We start from the raw sequence: 22,796 nt of genomic DNA, 5'->3' as shown, positions 1-22,796 counted from the left end.
AGCAGTCCTGGGACTTACATCTTTCCTCTTCCTTTCATTTCTAATCCTGTCCATCCCGGTCAATCCCAGTGAATCTCTCCCACCTCCAGCTCATTACCATCTTCTGAATATTTGCTTTCACAAATCACCCATGATACTCATCTGCACCTACTCCACTCTGCCTGCACACTCTTCTTCTGTCTGTTGTTGGATGGTTGACTACAGGCATTTAAACTCTTCTCTGCTCCTTGTAGCTGCCCGTGCCTCTGTCTCATTCACACTCATTATTCTGTCATATTCTGCTGATTTTCATTCCTCTCTCTCCAGATCTTACCTCCACCTCTCAACGGTCTCATCCACCTGTATTAGAGCGATTAGAACATGCTGTAGGTATTACATGTACTGCGCTGCAGTGGTTTGTATCAGATCTATCTAATAGACTCCAGTTTGTGCATGTAAATGGAGAGTCCTCTGCACACACTGAGGTTAATTATGGTGTTCCACAGGGTTCAGTGCTAGGACACATTCTGTTTACATTATACATGCTTCCCTTTGGCAGTATCATTAGAAGAAATAGCATAAATTTTCACTGCTATGCTGATGACACCCAGCTCTATCTATCTATGAACCCAGATAACACACACCAATTAGTTAAACTGCAGGAATGTCTTAAAGACATAAAGAGCTGCCTTCCCACCCTCATCAAAGTGTTTGCTCATATGACTGATGTATTACTGTAGGGTCTACTGTACAACATAAAGCACCTTGAGGTGACTGTTGTTGTGATTTGGCGCTGTATAAATAAAACTGAATTGAATCGGATTGATCCTGCTCCCTGCTCTGGCAGATCCCACTGTCCTTTGGGAACATCAGTGTCTATGGATAGTTGTGACCTCACTAGCTGTCTATCGCTGCTGCAAACTAGAGGAGCTCAGAGCCGACCCCGATGTAATCCCACCCACACCTTGAACCATATGTTACTCCCTCTATCATATGGTATGATCCACAAAGACACAGGACAACCTTTGTTTAAGCTGTGATATTATTATGTTTTCACTGCTGCACACAGCGCTGAATGCTCCGTATAAGAAAAACAAAGACTTATTCTGAACTGGGAATCATGCAAAGCTACTCTAAGGGAGTCTAAGAACAAAAATATGGAGTTATCTGTGAGAACCCTCCATACAGTTCTTCTGAGTGCTTGATGATGGCAGTAACTGATCACAGTAAAGAGTTATCATCATGTACTGACAAAACAACAGTCATGCTTACGTTAAGACAGACGTGCAGTTCCACACATGAAACTTTATTCACATAAGCTTGACTTTAATGAAGGCTGTGTTTGAGCTGAAAAGCAGTACTTACTCATCGTCTGGTGTTAGCTGCACTGGTTCATTAGTAAACTGCGTGTCAAAGTTTTCTAGGCCGTACTCATCAGAGATTTGAGGTTTGAAGGGCGGCGTCACTTCTTTCTTCTCCAGCTGAGTGAAAACAAACAGAGTGTATTACATATAACAGTTGCTTTTACTCACTGAGAGTGGAGCCATGAAGTCAAATAAAAAAGGCACATTTTCACAAGTGTAGACACCCCCACACCCACATTTCCACAGTGGAGGAGTTTATGTGTCCCCTCTGATCCTGGGAGCTGTGTTATCCAGAGAAACAGCCCCTGGTAGGGTCTGACATGTCCACTTGGTCCCGGGGAGGCAGGGAGGGAGGGAGCAAGGCAAAGAGCAAAACCCAGTAAGTGATTCTGTGTGAATCAAAATCATCAGTGTGTGATAGCCTGATGTCACTGAATAGGTAACGTGAAAGCACAAACATTCTAACACATCGGCACCAACATTTGGCCAGATGTGAAACAGTGAAGCTTGGGCTCGTGTTGCTGTATTTCTGTGTAGCGATGAAGCCAAACAACAGAACGAAGAAGGTTGAGGCAGCAGAATAATTATGCCTGAGTGATTCAGCCAGAGTTTTTGTCTGATTTGTTTCCATGGTTTCACATTCGTCCCTCATCCTGTTCAAATGTGCGCTGAGGACATTTTCTAAGAACACAATGAAGTCAGACGGGCACAGAAAAACCACAGGTACCCAGCTTCGCTCGTCATGCTGCGTTTCACTGTTTTCTCTTTAGAAAGCTGGGTGAAAAGAAGCCCTAAAATGGATGTGACCATCTGGGATTTGGAGGCTGTGCCAGACCACGGGTACCATTTTCTTATAGTTGAACATTAAACAATGACCATATTACGTGATGTCATAGATCAAGGTGTGTGCCCAGCCTCATGCTTCACACAGTGAACATGAGCTCCAGCTATTCTGCCAAAAAAGTTGTATTCTTATTTTAAAGTATTTTAATGTCTACACTGGATCAGTGGGGACGCACAACCCACAGCATCTGTGTTCTGAGACACTGCTGCTGGAGACATTTCCATTTTATCCACTGTGTCATCAGTGACACATACTGGTTCTCCTCCACTGAGTCAAAATGGTGATCTTTCAACTGGGATTTCATTTAAAACAGAGAATCACAGAAGCTAAATGTGGTGTGTAGGAAGGGTGATGAGCGTCAATTGTGTTGGTGTGGTTGAAAAACTCTGAGCAGGTGGACTGTTCGAGGAGGGCTGATTGAGCCTTACCACTGTTCAGATGGTTCCGGCTTAGTGTTGGTGGGAGGAGTCTGAGTGATGATGATGCTCCTTGTAAAGGATGAATCATCCAAGACTTTTACACAATGTGTCTGGTGTTATGTACCTACAAGAGAGTCTCGATGTTTAACATTTGACACCATGTGAAATCCAGACTTCCAAAAGCTTGCAGTAAACTGCAGCTCCTCTCCAAGAATGAGTCTATTGTCACCTCTACTGCATTAAAAACCATCTTTATGACCTGATACAGGAGCCAAACAAACGGTTTCCCATCATAGGAACTCTGTGGAGGGCATGTTCTCCACACCAGGTGGTGTGAAAAACATTACAGATGAAGAACATTACAGACATTACAGATGTGACAGGCAGCTGTCTGTAGGCCTTACATTCAGGACCTGGACTCACAAAAACCTGGCCCTGATCACAGGGTGGGTCAATCCTGGGAACCAGCCAGCTGTGGTGCTTAGCTGTGATTACTGGGGTGTGTGTGTGTGGTGTGTGTGTGTGTGTGTGTGGTTGTGTGTGTGTGTGTGTTTTTAGTGTGATCATTCTCTAATGTTATTGGTTCAAAGTGTTTTCAGCTTCAAACAGATAAACACCAAATAACTCACTTTGTATGTTTTTCTATCCATCAAATTTGCCCACATTCTCCCAAACACACACACACGCACACACACACACACACACACACACACACACTCTCTCTCTATTTGTTCATTTCTTTTTCAGGTTTTCCGCGCCTACCTACACACTCTGTCAGTTTCACCCCCTCACATCCTGTCTCCATCTTTCTCCTCTCGCCTCTATCTTTCTTACTCATTCTCCATTCTTTTATCTTGTTACACTGCTCTCCTCTCTCCTCCTACTTTCCCCACTCTTTCTGATGTGTTGCTGGGCAGGCTTAATCACTGTGTGTTGGTAATGAAGTGAAAGCCTGGAGTGAGCCCACACACACACACACACACACACACACACACACACACACACACACACACAGACACACACACACACCACACAGACAGAGACACTGTGAGGTCCTGAAACACCATGTTGAAAGTGTGGGGAAAAGTGTCCCTGAGACCACAGTGGAAGATAAAAGAGGTCAGTGAATGTCAGGGCTGTGCAGGTGCCTGAGATCACAACACTGACCGTGTGTGTGTGTGTGCAGGCGTTAGTGTCAGTGACGAGCTGTCACACATGTCTCTCTCACACGTGTAAAATGACGGTGTGCCACGCTCGCTGTCTGAGTGCTGCTCTCAGCCTCTCCATCATTCTCCAAAACAAGAAGGACAACATCAGGGAGGCCAGTCACCATTCATTTACTGTTGGTTTGTTTTTTTATCAGTGAACGTCCCACAAAGAAACGTCCTGCATTGTTGGTCCACAGCTGGAGACAAAGGGACCCCACGGCTGTGAGACCCTCTGTGTTTCATCGAACCTTTGAAATGTGGGAGGAGCTGTGACAGCAGTAGCTGGGCACCTACCTGGGTCTCGTGACAGCCTTTGCTGCTCACTACTTCTAACTTCACATTTGGCCTTGGACTAAAATAAAAGAACTGTGGAGAACGGACGTGTTACAGAGAGAAAACTTCCCTCAGGAAACATGTGATGAATATTAATATGTGGTAACACAGTGGTGGTACACCACGCCTGTCAGGTCCTGAGACAGGTCTGAGGGCAGAGAGCGTTACCTCTCCAGCTCGCTCAGCTCGCTGTCTCTCTGCTCTGTGTGGACTCGGCTCAGGAGCTCTGCTTCCACACATCACCCACTGTGTCCTTGGTGTGCACACAGACACACTAAGACTTTAAAAAGTTTAAAACATATCCTGATACATAGTTTTTTTTAATGTGATACTTAGAGATCAACATTTCCATATGCACCATCGTGAAACTGACAACACAGCTGTGTTTGCTGTTTGGAGACTATCCTCAGCATCCACGTGTATCATGTATCATCCAATGAAACCGCTGAAAACCGTCAGCCTCCAGTCTGCATGGTAAGGGCCTCCGACATCGAGCCTCCGACATCGAGCCTCCGGGGTAGTTCACGTCTCACTACTCCAGGTATCATGTCTTCTAATAGTATGTATAAAGTGCACACATGTAATTTTCATCAGAGTTATGAGAGTAGCCACAAACAGAATGCTTCTATTTGAATCCCAGTTATTGTGCAACACCATTCCTATCTCGAGCCCCGCGTGGACACTCCCTGAAATCACCATTTTCATAGTAGATGTTTGTTAAACCTCAAATTAAGACAACAGAAAAGTGTAATTACCCTCCTGAGAACAGTGGAGAAGAGGAAGCGTGGGTCTGAGACGGAGGTGGGGGGACGGGGAAACATAGCTGTGAAGAAATCTGCAGACATTACATGTGTAGTTCTGTTTGTTAGCACACAGCCATCACCTCTCTTCCTAAGCTCACTGAAACAGCTCTTTCCCCACACCTTTATGGTATGACTCTGCACATCATCCTTGTTGATCAGAACCACCACTCGCTCCTCCACTGCTCGAGCCTCCTCTGACTGCAGGCTTATGTTAAACAATCCTGTCAAAGGAGCTGCTCTTTCTCCACAGGTGCTTCACCTGGACCAACCACCTGTCTCCATTCATTGGCTTTGTTTTTATAAGTGCTGGATAAAGTGCTGTGGTATGGTACAGTCCACTGTCTCCTGTCTGTAAGTCTTTTTCCTTTTGCCAGCTGTTTGCTGTTCGCCTGGTCTCTTGTTTATTTTGATCTTCCTGACTTTTCCACTTTTCCTTTGCTAACCTCGTCCTTTGAATACTTATACTTCCTTCTGCTTGTCCTCTTTCCTCCACATACACCAAACACCTTCTTAGCAGTTTTCCTAACCATTTCAAATATACATAATATTTTCTTACCACTCTGAGCCTGTCTCCAGTTTTCCTTCTTCAGCTTCCATCATTTAATCATTGGCTTTATCTTCACTTGTTATTCCTCTTCTTGGTTTCATCCTACAGACTGTTCACTGCTGCCTAAGAAGATTTGCTCCTTGCAGTCTCACATCTCTTTCTTAATGCACTTTCAACATAAGATACAGTCTACCTGTGTGCACCTTCCTCCACCCTTATAAGTCATTTATTGTTCCCCCTCTTCTTCAAATGTGTGTTTACTGCAGCTGTTTCTGTCCTTTTTGTCTACTATCATCTGTCTGTCTCCATTTCTCTCCACAAGCAGAAACCTCCTCATCACCTCTGTTTCCTTCACATACATGTAATTCTATTCTATTTTATTTACACAGCGCCAAATCACAACAACAGTCGCCTCGAGGTGCTTTATATTGTACAGTAGATCGTACAATAACACATACAGAGAAAAAACCCAACAATCATATGACCCCCTATGAGCAAGCACTTTAGTGACAGTGGGAAGGAAAAACTCCCTTTTAACAGGAAGAAACCTCCGGCAGAATCAGGCTCAGGGAGGGGCGGGGCCATCTGCTGTGATTGTTTGGGGGTGTCCACTGAAGTCTGCTCCAATCAATTCAAGTCAGTTTTATATAGTGCTTATAGTTGGTTGCTTAAATCACCTCTCTCCACCGTTTCATCCACCCCAGTATTCCTCTTTCTCTTCTGACGCTGAGCTTGTGCACACACACTAACAACACTCAACAAGTCATGGTCGTGTCTGTGTGACACAGTCGCTATCCTTACGTCCATGCTTCTCCCAGCACCACACACAGTTGTTGTTAACTTGGATCCCAAATGATCCGGTAAGGGAATCTCATTCTTCACGGTCCCATATCATCAGACCTTGGCACTCGGAGTACACTGGCTTGTCACCTCCATGTGGCTGGGTGACTGTAGTACTTTTATATAACATTTCACATTACAGCTCTGAGATGGAAGAACAGTATTGATTATATTGATCTTGAGAAAACTGTTTTCTTAACCATCTCAGGAACTGATCTGAAACCAAAGGCAGAGAGTGAGACAAGCTGCAAACCAGTAAAAACATCTTTACCAGCCGTTGTCCAAGAGCTGCATACAATGACTTTATGTAAAATCAGTTAAAAATGCTGATGATAGCCGTAGCAGGTGATTTAATAGAAGACTGCAGTAACCGAGTAGATTTGTTCCCTTACTGCTCCTTTCCAAGCCCATGCATTTGGAAATCATAGTGAGACTGCAGTGTGTATGTTGTGTTTAAGATGAAATAACTTTAATACACAACGATGCGTTTTCACTCAGACTTCAGTTCTTACCTGTTCCCAGTCTATACTGCGGAAAAACGTGTGGGACTTGATGTCTGTGAAGCCTGTCTGGACCTGACAACCCAGCCGCTCCTTGGGATCCTGTTGGAGCCAAAACAGCTGGTCAGGAACATCAACAGAAGTTGCTGTAGTACACATACTGTAAGAACAGCCAGGAGCGTGATGAAAAAGACCAATTATTATGTTTTATTATCATTCAAATGTTGAACTATACATGAAATGACTGTCTTGAGGACAACAACAAGAATTTCATTAAGTACTACAAAGGTATGTGTACATGTGGCACAGCCTCCCTGTGCTCTGCTCATCACAACAATCATGCAGGTGACATACAGAGGTTTAAACAGGACGTGGAAAAATTAAACCACAGGCTCAAATGCAGTAACGGTCATTGTTCTGTAACCTGGTCTTTAACCAAAGACACCTTTGCCTCCTGTGCACGTGGTTTTTCTCGTTGTCTAAATATCCCACAGTAAAGTGATGCATCCATCACGGACACTTTTTATCCAGCTATCCAATCACAGCAGAGGGGGAAACTACAGTCATCAACTCTTACTTGTAGTCCACAGTGCTGCTTGTACCAAATGAAAGTTTCATGTGCTTACAACACATTTATTTCTGCTATTCTGCATCACTGCAACCAAAGCATCTCAGGTTCAAACAATAAGTGCTGAGTAGGGATCTCGTCTGGACGTTTGCAGTGGAGCACCTGGTTCTTCAGCTGATTGGTGTGTACACCCCTGACTCTGGTCACAAGAGAATTAGCTTTTATCAAAGATGGTCAAATATGTCAAAATAAACCGAGTAACAACATGGCTCTCAGATGAGCTTTTATACAGAGTAGATGATGAATGGTCTGCATTTATAAAGCATGGTCATCCAGGGTTATGCTTGACCAGTTTACCGTGGACTGAATCATGCTTGTTATTAATCTGTCTCTCTTCCACAGCATGCCTTCATCCTGTCTTCCTTCTCTCACTCCAACCAATCGTAGCAGATGGCCCCGCCCCTTCCTGAGCCTGGTTCTGCCGGAGGTTTCTTCCTGTTAAAAAGGAGTTTTTCCTTCCTACTGTCACCAAAGTGCTTGCTCATAGGGGGTCATGTGATTGTTGGGTTTTTCTCTGTGTGTATTATTGTAGGTTCTACCTTACAATATAAAGTAAGGCAACTGTTGTTGCAATTTGATGCTGTATAAATAAAACTGAATTGAATTTTCCATTGTGAACTAGCACACTCTGCTAACACAATCATTTTAAATATCACTTCTTTAAAAAAAACAGACAAATTCCTGTATCCATGTTAATATATAAGACCCTGCTGCAGTTATTTAACTTATTAAATAAGGTAAAGCTGTGCTGAAACAGCTGTGGTTTTATCCGAGGCCTTCTTTCCTGCGTGGAGGTTGCACGTGCTGCTGCTGGGTGCTCTGGCTAAAAGGAAAAGGTTAATGGGAGATTCTAAATTGCCTGCAGGTGTGAATGTGAGCGTGACTGTCTGTCACTATGTGTCAGCCTCAGGCCAGACTGCCACTGGGTCTGTGGTGTGCCTGCTTTCACTCCTGGCTTTAGCCTTGTACTTAGTGCACAGACATGATGCTGTTCTTAAAAAGCATGTGAAATTAGGTCACTAGATTCAGTTTCACACATGGACTAAAGTTTTCTTGGCCTGACAGAGGTGCCTGCCTTTAAGCAGCAGCAGCGGCCTGGTCCAATGACGTCGTGTGAATAGTTCAGCTTGTATTTTGGTGCTTTCACTGTTATCGTGTGTGCTGCTTCTGTGGAGGCAGCTCTCTAAATGAAATCATGCTGGAAGTTTCCCTCATCAGAGTGGGTCTGAGGTGGACTAGTTCCTGTCAGTGTTACATGTGAGAAAGTTCTGCTTATCCCAGCAGTAATCTGATTACTGTGTCACTTTCATGCTCTTTATCGTCCACTTTCAATGATAAGAAACAACCAGTCTGCCAGGAGTAGCAGTCTGTGTTGTTGTTCTTCCAAGTCGAGTGATCCAGCACGGTCCTGACCCCGGTGCCAAGAAACCCTCGAGTGGATTACCACATATCCTTTGTTGGGTAACTGAGTTGTACTGTGTAAATACTAACATAACAGAGGCACAACTGTCCACTCAGAACTAAACACTGAGGCCTACATTGTAACATAGCCCATGCTCTGGGCCATAATCCCACACAGTGAGCAGCAGAGTGCACGCAGGAGGAGAGGGTGCTTATGGGAGGGACTGTCTCACCTTGTTTAGAAAGCCCTTGAGCACGCCGGCAGCTTTCACCGACAGAGACCTTGGGATCCGAATGGGCTTCTCGAGAATAACTGTTGGCAAAAAGAAGGATGGCAACAAAAGAGAGAGCGAGTGAATTAAAAGGACAATCGTGAGGAGGGAGAATGATTCACAGTCCAACCTGCCTGTGGGTGACTGTGTCTGCTGCGTGGGAGGCAGAGAAAGGGCGGAGATGCAGAGGACACTGTTCTATTCTCTCTCTCACACTTTTTGTGGTCTACTAATAGCCTTGAGACTCCCACAGCTAACAAGAACAAAATGCAGTAAAAACAGTTTCTCCCTCAAAACCCAAATCCAGAGATGAAGAACTGCATCACAGCTCCTTTTTAAACATGCTATTCACCCATTTTATTATTATTTTAAACCAGTGTGCGTGAACACTCACCGTCTGAGATCCAGTTTCTCTTAAACCCAAAAGACATCTGCACCCAGGACAAGGCAAACACAAAAAGAGGAGAGATGTGTTTTGTGACTAGAAAGACGGGTATTTTACTAGCTCGATGTTCCACTTAACTCAAGTTTTATTTATGCAGCACAGAATCACAACAGCAGAGCCTTTAAGGAGCTTATCCTGTGTAGATATTACAGAACTGACAGTAAAGTTGACCTTGAGATGTGCTGATGCTCTGAACTGCAGATCTGATGTGAGAAATGAAAGTTGTCCTGTTGTGCATCTATTAAATAAAGTCTTATTTATCTGATACTGCTGTGTGGTGCTGTGCCTTTGACCAGGTGATTAAAGTTGATGGTCAGCTGTAGTAGAAACAATCAGACAGGTAGTATCAGGTGAGTCATGACACTTAGAGAGAGGAGAACTCCCAGTTGCTAGTGGGAAAACTCATTACAACGCAATCATTATGCCAACGTTAATGACAAAACCTTGGCAAGAATAACGGGCCAGTTTCATTGGCTGCACATTCAGGGGTCGTTGTGAGCATCCTGACCTGAATGCCACTGCAGCCTTTACAGGTGGAGGGTCCATCTGAGCAAATTAGCATGGACCTGATTGGGCCATTTCACCAAAGTCAACATGGGTATCAGTGTGCCGAGCATTCAAAGCCAATAGTAGCACCTACCCACTGGCACACTGCTGGCCAACAGCATCAACGGCACTCTTTAATCCAGGGATGCAAATGTCATTTCTGATGGCAGACGTGTTTGCTTTGGCAGGGTGCCCTGCCTGATGCAACCCTCCATATTTATCGAGGCTTGGAAACGACACTAGGAGTAAACCAGCTCGTGGTCTCCCTGGCAACCACGGAGCTAAGACAAACAAAACATGTCAGCAAAATCAAATAATTGCTGGTGCTGACCTTTTCATGATTTGTTGAATAACTAGAAAGAATTATAAATGTTACCAACAATAAACATTTCTGGTTTATGTCATTTTTTAAGAAGGAGGCCAATTACATGAAAAGGGAAAGACCATCTCTGAATCGGGGAGGGGTACATCTGTCACCATCTTACAATGCTGTGACTGCAGCCATTCCCCAACTCTGTGTGAATGGGACTCATGGACATTGATCAGTGGGCTTTGATCAATTTGCATATTAATGATCATAAACTGACCTCCCAGCCCATTGTTAATCAGTGGGCTGGTTTCAGTCATTGTGCAAATGTGCTGTTTATAAGGCTGGAAAGCTGCAGTCAGCTGAGACTGAAGAAGTCACCTGATGATGAGGAAACGTTTGTCCCACTGAGAACGTCCAGATGAACAGAATCAAACTTCTGGGAAAATGTTCAATTGCTCCCAGTAACATATCAGAGCCACAACAGAGAGATAATCAGTGTTGTTCACCTCATCTGTCAGTGCTCATAATGTTGTGCCTGATTGATCTCTGTCACTGTGTTTACATATTAATAATCTTTTAATCTTGGCAGCCGACCTGCTTCAAACATGGACGTGTTTACTTGGTTTTGTTTTTTCAGACAGAAACTGTATCATGAAGGTAAACTACATCATTTATCACTAATATTAATATTTATATATATATATATATATATATATATATATATATATATATATATATATATATATATATATATATATATATATATAGAGTTGCTATCCTGTTGGTATACACAGTTGTCTTTCTGAAGCCAGTCTTAAACCATGACACCTCCTTTCAGTGTAAAGGACAAAGCCCAGTAAATTCTCTCTGTTGTCTGCGTTGGTTCAACTAAAGAAATTTCAGATATTGCTACAAAACAGTGAGTTGAGACGGCTGATGAATGCCAGCTGGAGCCAAACTGACATGGGGGGTGGCTGCTATTGTCCAGTTTTAACAGACAGATAGTCTGCTGTATTAGCCCATTTTGTTTTCACTTCAGCTTTAAAAGTAAAGAGCAAGCTTTACGTTACACGTGTCTGAGGTTTAGATTTAACCATTACATTCAGTTCTTGTACATGTTAGCTGTGAATACAGCCTTGTGGCTGATTCCTGAATCAAATGTTTCTGAGTGTCTATCTAAAGCTCCAGGGTTAGCATGAGGTGCACAGATACCCAGAGTAAGGCCTGGCTCAGTCTAGCTCGGCGGCATATGGCTGGGAGCTCCTATAGTGAAGGGTTAGTTTCCATTGGCAGGCATTGATCCAGGAACCTGCTGCTGTACCGGTAAGGCCGCCAGGAGGACGGTGACAGATGCTAGCTGTGGTGCCGCACTATGCTCCTTTGACACAATGTGTAGTATGGAGGAATTTCTGTCACAGAGGACAGTCTGGGTGGCTTCGTGCTATGTAAAGAGACCATATGGCTCGAGGAAACACATGCAAGTAGAAGTTCCTGAGGTTTCTCTATTATAAACATGTGATCACACCAAGGTTATTTTCTGCTGACTTCTACTTCTTCTACTTGTCACTGAGTTTAAGATCTGGGACACTGTAAAGATCTGCTAAAACTCCACCATGATGAAGCACTCTGCTCTGTCTGCATGCGAAGATTAATGACCAGATTGACTGTGGATCGCTCCATTACGCACCAAAGTTTAAGTTGTGCACAGTTCAGTAACAAGCAGTGGGTATTCTGAGTGCTGTCATTGTGTGTACTTCAGTTCTACTAATGAGCACGGCAAACATGCTGCAGGCCACGAAGAAGAGTGAAAGCAGCAACGTGATGCTGAGAATGTGAGCAGGTACCAGTGTGAGGAACAGGTTTACAATGTAGTGAGATATATATATATCTATATCTATATATATCTATATCTATATATCTATCTATATCTATATCTATATCTATATATATAATATATATTTTTATATTAGTTATAATACACACACACCACATATCTTGGTAAAGATGAGATTCCACACATCTGAAAACGTGCAAAGAACTTGTTGTTTACTCTGTCGGGAATGTGTGTTTGCTACAGCTTTACTGCACTGCTGGATGATGACACTGTGATGTATAGAAGAATGTCGCTCTCTGAATGCTAATCCTTTTGTTCCGCTTGGAAAGGCTGAATTTGTGCATCCTTATCCTTATAGGAAGAGAAATGCAATCAGGTGTGAGCATCGGAGGGAAGTAACTAACACCTCTTTAAGAGATAAAAATCACAACCTGAAACACTGTAAATAAGATTATGATGGATGGAAGATTACTTTAACATGAATGCAGTTCTATCATTTGTATCTAAACTGCATGAAAACATGTCTGACTGCAGCTTCTCTTGGTGTTTTGTGTGTGCTGCACTGGTTTTGATTTGTTACCCAGTGCCAGTTTGAGCACAGCTTGATAGAAACATATAGATCTTCTTCCCCCACACAGTTTCAGTTAGAAATGATTTAGAACGGAGTTTAATGGACGTCAAAACAAAAAGCTGCAGATTTAGACTCAAGAGTCAAACTGTAAATGACTGTGAGCAGCTACAGGAGGAAGCTCTTGTGTGCCCTGACTTTTACCAATGAACAGGATGTGCACCTTACTCATTTTCTTCTAACAGATGATGAGATCTTCATTTTCAGATAAAACTGCACCCCCCGCTCGTTTTGTTTCATGACGCTTTAAAAGTAACCGCCGTCCATCAGATTTACACCTCCTGATTATGACACAGCGTGTTAGCAAACATGCTCATGAACCTCTACAGTAGCCTCAGTGTGATTGCACACGTTGTGTAAGGGGCGTGGTCTCCGGCCTGCGTCAGTGGAGGAAGCCACGGAGAGAGCCGGCTCTGGGCTACGACACAGCGGCGAACATAAGAGGAGAGCTGGAACCACAACAATGGCTCTCTGTGTGGGTCGTTCACACACATCAGTGCACGTGTTTGCAGCAGGGCATCAATCCTGTTCATTTCACTATATTATAATATTCAAACTCACCCAGCCCTTTTTTATTTTGGAGTCATTAAGTCGAAAGAATTCAAAAAGCCAAAGTGCAGATTAGATTTCCTCGACCTGTAAAAGCTCCCTGTAATCTGTAGACTGAGTCATTATTGATGATGATCAGTGATATCTCCTTAAACAACAGGCTTGAGTCTAACAGTCAGTATTGATCATTGGTCTGGCTCACCCTGAAAGAGGTACTCCTCTGTGTTCATGTCAGGATTGTCAGTGATGATGTCGAACGGGGACCTTCCAGCCATCATCTCAAACATCAGCACGCCCAAAGCCCACCAGTCCACGCTGAAGCCTGGGAGGAACATGATATCACATTCAGACTGGATGTGACATGTGATCAATAAGCTACAAACCAGGGCTGAGAACAGAGGTCAGGTCTCTGTGGTGTTTGGTACACTACATGGCTCCGCACATGTACAGACACACAACACGACATACTGCAGTGTGGACAGGCTGACACACGGCTAATGTTAGAAAGAGATTTAAAGACACACAGAAAATGTCACACATGCAGGAGTTACTGCTGTATCATATACATACATATATGTTTTTATGATGTTACTTAATAAGGTAGCACAGGAGCACATTTGGACCAATTAAACACATTCACATGTATAACATGAAATGTTGTTAGGCAGCACATATTAGTTTGTAATGGTCTGTGAATGGCTTGATTTAGTAGGACTGTCAAAGTGTAACCCTTTACACTGCTCCTGTACTCACCATAGTCTTCTCCTCTCAGGATCTCAGGCGCTATGTAGTTTGGAGTGCCACAGAAAGTACTGGTGGTATCACCTGGTCTGATCCCCTCCTAAGAAGTAGAAGACAGCAGCGTTTGGAGAGATCAACAAGAGCGCGCTAGACCTTCCAGTCAATACTGACCTAATGCATTATTGATAATGCTACAGCTGCCCGCACTCTGTTACCTTGCACATGCCGTAGTCTGTGAGCTTGATGTGTCCCTCGTGGTCCAAGAGCACGTTGTCCAGCTTCAGATCACGGTAGATGATGCCCTTTTCATGTAGGAAGTTCAAAGCGATGCAGATTTCAGCAGCATAGAATCTGTAACGAGATGAGAGGTGAACATTTCCACTCGCACATGAGAACATGTTCAAATCCTTCCTGCACAGCTGCATGGATTTAGTGACAACGCAAATCGATGTTTACAGACCGTGACTAAGAGTGACTCGTCTCAATCGTTCAGAATCGTTCTCCAGCATCTGCTTGTGATGCTGTCGAGCGTTTGTGTTACATTTACAGAAGCTACCCGTGCTACAGCCATAAGAACAGACTTAAGTGAACCACGGGGTTGGAGGGCGCATGTAAACGCTCTCCAAAGCCTGATAGCATCCACACATTTACTTTACAAAAATAAGAGACGCAGCAGGAAGGTTGTTAGATTTCTAACCTGTGTGTGTTTTGGGGCCAGGTCAATGCAAAACGGCCCTCAGTGCACTAATGCCTGCGGTGCTATATCTAACCTGACTAAATGACTGTTTCTCTTCCTGTTTCTGATTAGTTGTTGGGATTTTTATTGTTCTCCTTTTTTCTTATAATGTAGGAATTGTGAAGATTTGGCCTTGAAGACACAAACACTCATTAGTTTTGGTTGAAACTTTAAAAAGCTGAAAGACCAACCAGCAGGTTCAAATCTGCAGCAGGCAGTGTTCACCTCTGCAGAAATGTAAGACATGTCCTCCCAACAGCTGTGCACGTCAGTGGGACTCAGCATCTGCTGCAGGACTCTTTGTTTGTCTTATAGAACTAATGAAAACTGCTTTTTATAGCTCTGGCTATAGCCTGGGACAGATAAGTACAGTTTACAGTTCCCAGAGAAGGACGTCCCCACGTGGCCTCTGTCCTCGTTCCTTGCATATAATTTACTCAGCTGCTGCCAGAGTTCTTAGAAATCTAAAGAAGCCATCGATAACACCTCCAGCCATGTTACAGTGGGCTTTGTAAACACTACTGTTTACTACTGATAGCTGTCACTGGGTGAGAGGACACCCTGGACTGGGACGTAACTGAATTTGTGCGTCACATTTGCAAAGTGTGTGTGCGTTTCATGCAAAAGCAAAGCCACTGTGTAGTGGCCGTGTCTCCAGCTGTGTGTACATGAAGGCCCACTTCACAGGTGTAGTTTATTCCCTGTCAGACGGAGGTCTGTCAGTACCATCACTCCTGTCTGAGGCCACGGCTCCTAACAGGTCAGCATGTGTCAAAGCACCTGCAATACTCTGATACGCTTTGACTCCTGGGTCCACACAAAGTAACAGACATTAAAGAGACCATGTTCCTCATGCCAAACATTTCTTCTTCTACTATGGCTATTGTTATGACAGCTAGTCTATAAAGCCTTTGTAGTTTGGGCCATCATTAGATGTACTTGGAGTGCTTCTTCGGTGAGTCAGTCAAATGTTTTCTCTCCATGTGTAGGTTGTGTGTATTCTGTCTCTAGGAGATAAGCCTTCATTAAACCTGACAAGCCTCTCGCTGTCTGCTGCTATAAATCTGTGAAACACTGAGGCAAAAGACTGCAGTGGAGAAATCCCACGTCGCTCCCCCACATTTTCACGGTGACAGCCTCCATTGTACGCTGTTGTTTCTTTGTTGCCATCAGACTGATGGAAGCTATGGCCTATCAGCAGCACAATCCCCTGCCCACCAGCCCGCCTCCCCCACGGTGTGGGGGAATGTGGCAGGGCTCTCTCTCTAAGAGCGCTGCTCATGAATATGTACCATCATTATGAGTAATTAACATGCTGCTTTGCATATGTACAGCCACTGCCTCCACAATCCAGATTGCATGAGCTGATAGGGGTCCAACGGTGCCTCTGTAAATTACACAGCCTTTGATCCGCTATTTATCAGAGACGCAGCTGGAGCGCCCCGCGAGTAGACAGCCACAATGAATTATGGGTGCTCATTATATTTTAAAAGGAGGGTAAAAGTGTTGAGACCTGTTAAAGCATCCTATGAAGAATATCTTCAAACATATGTGTTTAAAAGAAGACACACCCAGTATGAATCTGTAGACCGTCCTGAAAACCGCTGATCTGGTGTGGTTCAGGCATGCAGCTGCTACCTGAGGGCTCTGACATCTAATACTCACAACACTTTTCACAAAAACAGCTGAACATGAGTCTGCCCGCTCTGCACAGCCGTGCGTTGAACCGGCCCAATGCTGCACGTACACATGGCTGTATCGTCAGAGCAGCCCTCACGATTTCCTGCGTGTAAACTGAGGTTACGTGAAAATATAGGTTATGCTGTCCCTGAACTTGCTCCGCTCCAGGGATGCAGATACAATGGTTTGACCCTTCTGGAAGTCGTTTACCCCAAAATTGTTCACAATTGTACAAATGGGTTTTCTGTGTCATGTCAGTGTAACCAAAATCAAGTGTACCCACTTCAGTGTCATCCTGCTATCACAGAGGCCTCATTTACCACCTCAGACTGAATCAGCTGCTGCTCAGTCTTCATTCAAACATGCGACCTGTTCATAATGCACATGTGGGAGTACACCTAAACATCATGTACCCTCTAAAGATTCTCACATTGTGGACAGGGACCATATTTTATGTGGATAATGCCTGGAAGCTGGCGTACATCTGGAGGTTTACCTTGCGTGCTCTTCCGGGAGCTTCCTTTGTCGTTGCATATGAAACATCAAATCCCCACCGTTCACATACTCGATCACTAGAAATAACCTGGAAACAGAGCGAGAACATTTATGAACAGACGTTACATCAAATACTCTCAATATGAACATTATGCAAATTTTTAAAAAAAGAGCATTTCTTGCTGGTCTTCATTATATCAAAAGAAAACATGCACCTTGACTCAAAAGCCCCGTTTGATGTTATTTAATCAATAATAAAATATTGTATTATGATAGTATTAAGGTAGTATTGTGACAGTATTAAGGTAGTATTGTGACAGTATTGTGACAGTATTAAGGTAGTATTGTGACAGTATTAAGGTAGTATTGTGATAGTTTTATTGGTAGTATTAAGGTAGTATTGTGATAGTATTAAGGTAGTATTGTGACAGTATTAAGGTAGTATTGTGACAGTATTAAGGTAGTATTGTGACAGTATTAGTAGATAGTATTAAGGTAGTATTGTGAGAGTATTAAGGTAGTATTATGGTAGTATTGTGAGAGTATTAAGGTAGTATTAAGGTAGTATTGTGATAGTATTAAGATTAAGGTAGTATTGTGACAGTATTAAGGTAGTATTAAGGTAGTATTGTGACAGTAGTATGGTAGTATTGTGACAGTAGTATGGTAGTATTGTGACAGTAGTATGGTAGTATTGTGACAGTATTAAGGTAGTATTGTGATAGTATTAAGGTAGTATTGTGATAGTATTAAGGTAGTATTGTGATAGTATTAAGATGCTGGAAATACGACGTGGGTGGATCCTGACATAAACTTTCCACAAATGGGAGTCGAGCGATTGAAGCGACTGAAATGTGAGCCAATAATAGGAGGGAGTAGAAAACACATTAGTGGGTTGCCTAGGCAACCGAAGCCTGGGCTATCCTCTGGTGACCAACTGTCGATTAAAGCAATGCACAACGAGTGAATCTCTTCATATGTGCACGAGGTTTAGAGGTGAGACACAAACGACCTGAGCAGTTCCACAGCATGTGCATGTTACATCGTAACCACGTGTTTCCAGCACAGCCACTCTTCACCTGGCTGCCTGTCTTTTCCTCCTCTTCCCCACCGAAAAATTCATGATGGAGAGTCACTGTTTTAAAAGAGTGGAGGAAATATAGTACAGCTGCAGGTGGTGCCTGGAGGGGTGTTGCTCCACAAAGGAGACTATGTGGAAATGGTTGGATGAGCAAGTCATTCAGCTTTGTTTATGTAATAACACGTAAAGTGTTATTAAGATGATACTGTGGAGGACAAATGTGACACTGCATGTTGTATGCATGTCTTTATCCTGTCTTCCTTCTCTCACCCCAACCAATCACAGCAGATGGCCCCGCCCCTCCCTGAGCCTGGTTCTGCCGGAGGTTTCTTCCTGTTAAAAGGGAGTTTTTCCTTCCCACTGTCGCCAAAGTGCTTGCTCATAGGGGGTCATGTGATTGTTGGGTTTTTCTCTGTATATATTATTGTAGGATCTACCTTACAATATAAAGCACCTTGAGGCGACTGTTGTTGTGATGTATAAATAAATTGAATGTATGAAAATGTCCTTATATAGATTTTGAACTTTTGGGGAAGTTGTCAGTGTTTATTACAAATCATAACAAAAACAATAGTAAAGTAAAAAAAAGTTCAGCTGTTTGATGTGTCAGCTGTTGGTCACGTGATCTTTATGAAGGGCTGTTATGGGTGCAGCCCTGCTGGGTTCAGCACTGTTTGAGGAAAACAGTAAAGTCCTGAGTGTGAACAGTACCTTTAGTCCTCACATCATGAACAGGTTTTAATAGATCTGCAGAACCATTGAATGGAGCACATTACAAATCTGAGCCGTGGTTATTTCCCAACTACAACAATGACCTCACTGTGAAAACACACCACAATGTCTAATCTCTTTCAATTCAGTAAATTTAGACACACAATGTAAACCTAGTGACACAAACTACAACTCATTTGAACTTTGACCTCGGTGCATGATGGAGCTCCAGGGCTGCCTTGAGCTGGACGCTGCACAGATCACACAGAGTTGAATCAGTGTCAGAGTGCAGCGGCATTGTTGCTGTGACACAACCCTAACGACCCACAACATTGTGCTTTCTTACTAAACACTGAGGCCCAGAAAGCAGTTTGAAGACTTCACTACGCAAAGTTTAAAAAAGGGAGGAGCTTCTGGAAAACTGTCAACCTGTCTTCAGATACGTGTGGAGCTACTCAGGAACAGCCTTCATCTGTTTGTCAGGTCGCCTGAATCTGTGCTTTGTTTTAAACAACGGCTCAAAGCTCATTTTTATACTTCACAGCCGTGAGCCACAGTTTACAGCTAATGTGCGCATGTAGGAAGACGTACGACTAAATATGTGTCTGTATGCTGGAACATATACTTTGAATCTGTGTGTTAATATGAAGTTAGACGTTAAGCTTACTTCAGCAGACTGAGGTAAGAACGGGCCATCGTCAAAGGAGTATTTAGTGAAAAGCACTGTACCCGACAGCGCTCACAGTGTCAGCTTTATCCTCTTACCGACTTTCTGTCTGGAAACAGGAGTGGAGGCCGACTAAGAAGGGATTGGTCGAGGCCTGCTCAAAAACATGCTTCTCTGTCTGCACCCAGTCAATATCCTGCAGAGATGAGACAGACACAGCATGAGACAGATAATGTGGGAACAATCGGTTTGTCAGTAGGCTTTCTCAGACAGATCGATGGAGATGCATCAGGTCACTGGTGTCACTGGTTTGAACAGCCCTCACACACAGAATGGGAGATTAATGGAGTGCAAGCCATGAACTCGGGAAACAGAAGAGCTCTCTATTGTCCTTTAACACGATGGCAGGTTTAAGGCACTTGAACCACAGTGGCTTACATTCACTTCCCAAAGTCCATCTTTTATCTACAGTTTGTAATTTTGGACTAAAATACTGCCAATAGTAAGTGACGTTATTACAGGTATGCAATCTACAGTGTTTGCTGCAAAATTTGACATTATTTTGTGACATCAGCATCTCATCGTATCCAACCCTTTATACTGAATCGCCTTTCTAAATCAGGTGTCACAAAATAACAGCTGAAAGCACTCCAACTCCCAGAAGTCCTTCAGAGTACCCAGGATGTCATGGATGCTGCTCAGTGCTTTGCCTGCAGCGAGGACTCTGAATCTGGAGTTAAAGCATCATTAAACTGTGATCAGGTGTGTGTACACTGTGCCGTGATACAAAATTCCTTTTGGTCAAGTCATTACTGCATCCAGCCATTATTATTATTATTATTATTATTATTATTATGCAAAATAAGTCATAGTAACACGTCTGACATTTCAGACTATTTGACTCTCAGTGGAATCACCTTCCTGCTGTCCGTGGATTGTTGTTTGTACAGAAAGTGAAACTTTGTCATGGAATAAAACGTGTCCATGTGGGACAACGTGAGCTGGTCAGATGATGGACGATGCTGTAGTTATAGGACGCTGGTCCTCAGCCTATATGTTGAGCAATATTGCCATCTAGTGGACTTTCATCACACAACCACAGCACAGTCAGTAGGCTTTCTGTATTCAGGCCTATCTCACCTCCTTACCAATCTCTCTCTCTGTCTTTCTTTTAACATATGTTTCAGCTACGATGTTCTAGGACTACCTGATGACTTTTGAGGCAGAGAAGTCACAGAGTCTAAAGAACGTGATCAGAGTCTGTTAACTTAAGCTAAGCTTTGAGTTATCAGACCAGCAAGCCAGACGAGTCGAGAGCAAGAAGTGAAATCAGAGTAACACAGAAAACAGAGCTGACTCAAAGTATTTCAAAGTCACTGAGTCTTATTGTATCCACAATCCACCCACAGAAGTCACGTGTTGTTTCTAAGGTTATGATCAGTCCTGGAGGACAGGGAGCTGTCAGTACTGCTAACGTACCATGCAGACAGACTGTGTCACAGACACTTTCAAAGAAAGCTGCAGGTGTGGGCATCACTCGTGGAAAACGAAACGACACTTTGGCTCTTGTAATGCTTCTGTTTCTATGAATATAACATGTTTTTGCCTGTGGAACATTATTTATGCAGACTTCATGTTCATCTGGTTATTCATCCCTGCAAAGAGGATGTTATACCCGGATTTCATCTGCTGCTTTCAGTCACCCACTCACTTCTTCCTCCTCAGCAGCTCTGTGCCACCTCCACTCCATATTTCCCCTTCTTTGTTCCATTTCCTTCCAGTGTCTGGCTCAGTTCCATTCCCTTCCTTTAGCCAATCCTGATTCTCATATTTTCATACCTCCCCACTGTTTCCTCGTCACCCTTCACTTCCAACTTTTACCCTCCACTCTCCTCTGAATATTGACCTGTTACATAGTCTAGTGCTCCTAAATCTCTCCAGAGCCCTGCTGTCTCCATGCAAGGTCAAAACAATGAAACAGACAGCGTGCAAAACCAGCTGCCCTCTGAGTATTCGAGAAAATATACACAGAAGTATTGAAAATTCCCCACATTCTCAATGAAATGTGTCCTGCTGTCCACCACTGGTCCAGTTCAACCCTACATGTAAGACAGAAAAAAGCGGTCCGTGGCTGGGATGTGCCAACATCACAGATCCTGACATCATCTGTGTATGTGGACTTCAGTGGAAATCACTGGGTGCTGAAGCTGCTGTTTACACACTTTTATACAAGAATTTACTAATGTCTACCAAATCTGTTCCAAAGCATTTCAAAAGGAAAACAGCAACAGCTGTCCCCACGTAGGCTGATTTATAGAGTTATATCCCCTCCTGAAGGCAAACATTACACTTCTCAGTCTTTGTGCTTAGAAATCTTTGAAACCTTCAGTGTTTGATGTTTGTAGTTTTCCTTCTCTTGTTTTTCTTTTACGCTTGCAGCTGTGGTGGTTAATGTTTTCAGTCAGTTGTTCTGGACTGTTACAACACAATGAAGATGGATGAAGCCTCCAGGGCCCTATTTCAGGAAGCCGGTTTAGAAAACTCAGAGTGAAAAACGATACTCAGGGTTGAGTAACCCCGAACTGTCCAACTCGGAATATTCGGTTTCAGAAAGGCTGATAACAATTAGTTCAGTCAACGCAGAGTTGCTTTAACCCCAAGTTAATCGCGCGCACGAGGATACATAAAGCCCTGATTAGTGGAGCACAGATTAAGCGAGTCACCATGGAGACGGAGGGAAAGAAGGCGCGGTCAATGTATTTTACAGCGCTTGAGGCCGAAATTCTGATGGCAGCATATGCCGATAACATGCAAATTTTGCGAAAAAAAGTAACACAGCCTCAGCTGCAAAAGAAAGGGAGCATGCATGGCAAAACATAGCCGACAGAGTCAATGCGTGAGTTAATTTAAACATTGATCTAGGGATTTCCACCCATTTAACACGTTATTTATTATATGTTTCATTTTTTATTTCATACATTTTATGTGATGTGATGTGAGCGCAGGTGCAACCCAACAGGCCCCAAACGTTCCTGGCAGCAAGTAAAAATGAAATATAAAAATATAGTCCAAACAGGTAAGGTGTAATTGTATTATGAGCCATAGTGCTTGGTCTGTTTGTCCGATGTAAATCAATTGCAGTTAGAGGCTACATTAATTTTCTTCTGTAAGCACTTATTGAAATTATCTGAGCACATTACAAGTACATATTTGCTTACTCTGTATGCTCAAATGT

The 22,796-nt window shown here is 43.3% G+C and overlaps 1 protein-coding gene across 4 annotated transcripts in view; it reads right to left on the bottom strand.

Moving 5' to 3' along the window:
• prkcz (protein kinase C, zeta) overlaps positions 1 to 22,796 on the bottom strand; it is a 97,615-nt gene that overhangs the window by 12,114 nt on the left and 62,705 nt on the right. For all 4 annotated transcript variants that reach the window (XM_005918389.3, XM_042219239.1, XM_005918392.2 and 1 more), the window contains 8 exons: positions 19,660 to 19,757; positions 17,104 to 17,190; positions 14,407 to 14,542; positions 14,204 to 14,291; positions 13,653 to 13,772; positions 9,100 to 9,179; positions 6,850 to 6,939; positions 1,345 to 1,460 (listed from right to left, as the gene is read on the bottom strand). In XM_005918389.3, coding sequence (XP_005918451.1) covers positions 1,345 to 1,460; positions 6,850 to 6,939; positions 9,100 to 9,179; positions 13,653 to 13,772; positions 14,204 to 14,291; positions 14,407 to 14,542; positions 17,104 to 17,190; positions 19,660 to 19,757 — 815 coding nt within the window. The remainder of the gene's footprint in view (positions 1 to 1,344; positions 1,461 to 6,849; positions 6,940 to 9,099; positions 9,180 to 13,652; positions 13,773 to 14,203; positions 14,292 to 14,406; positions 14,543 to 17,103; positions 17,191 to 19,659; positions 19,758 to 22,796) is intronic.

This window comes from Haplochromis burtoni, unplaced genomic scaffold, assembly GCF_018398535.1.
Source record: "Haplochromis burtoni strain Fernald_Lab_line unplaced genomic scaffold, NCSU_Asbu1 Contig_30, whole genome shotgun sequence".
Classification (NCBI taxonomy): domain Eukaryota; kingdom Metazoa; phylum Chordata; class Actinopteri; order Cichliformes; family Cichlidae; genus Haplochromis; species Haplochromis burtoni.
This window is presented reverse-complemented; position numbering and strand designations above follow the sequence as displayed.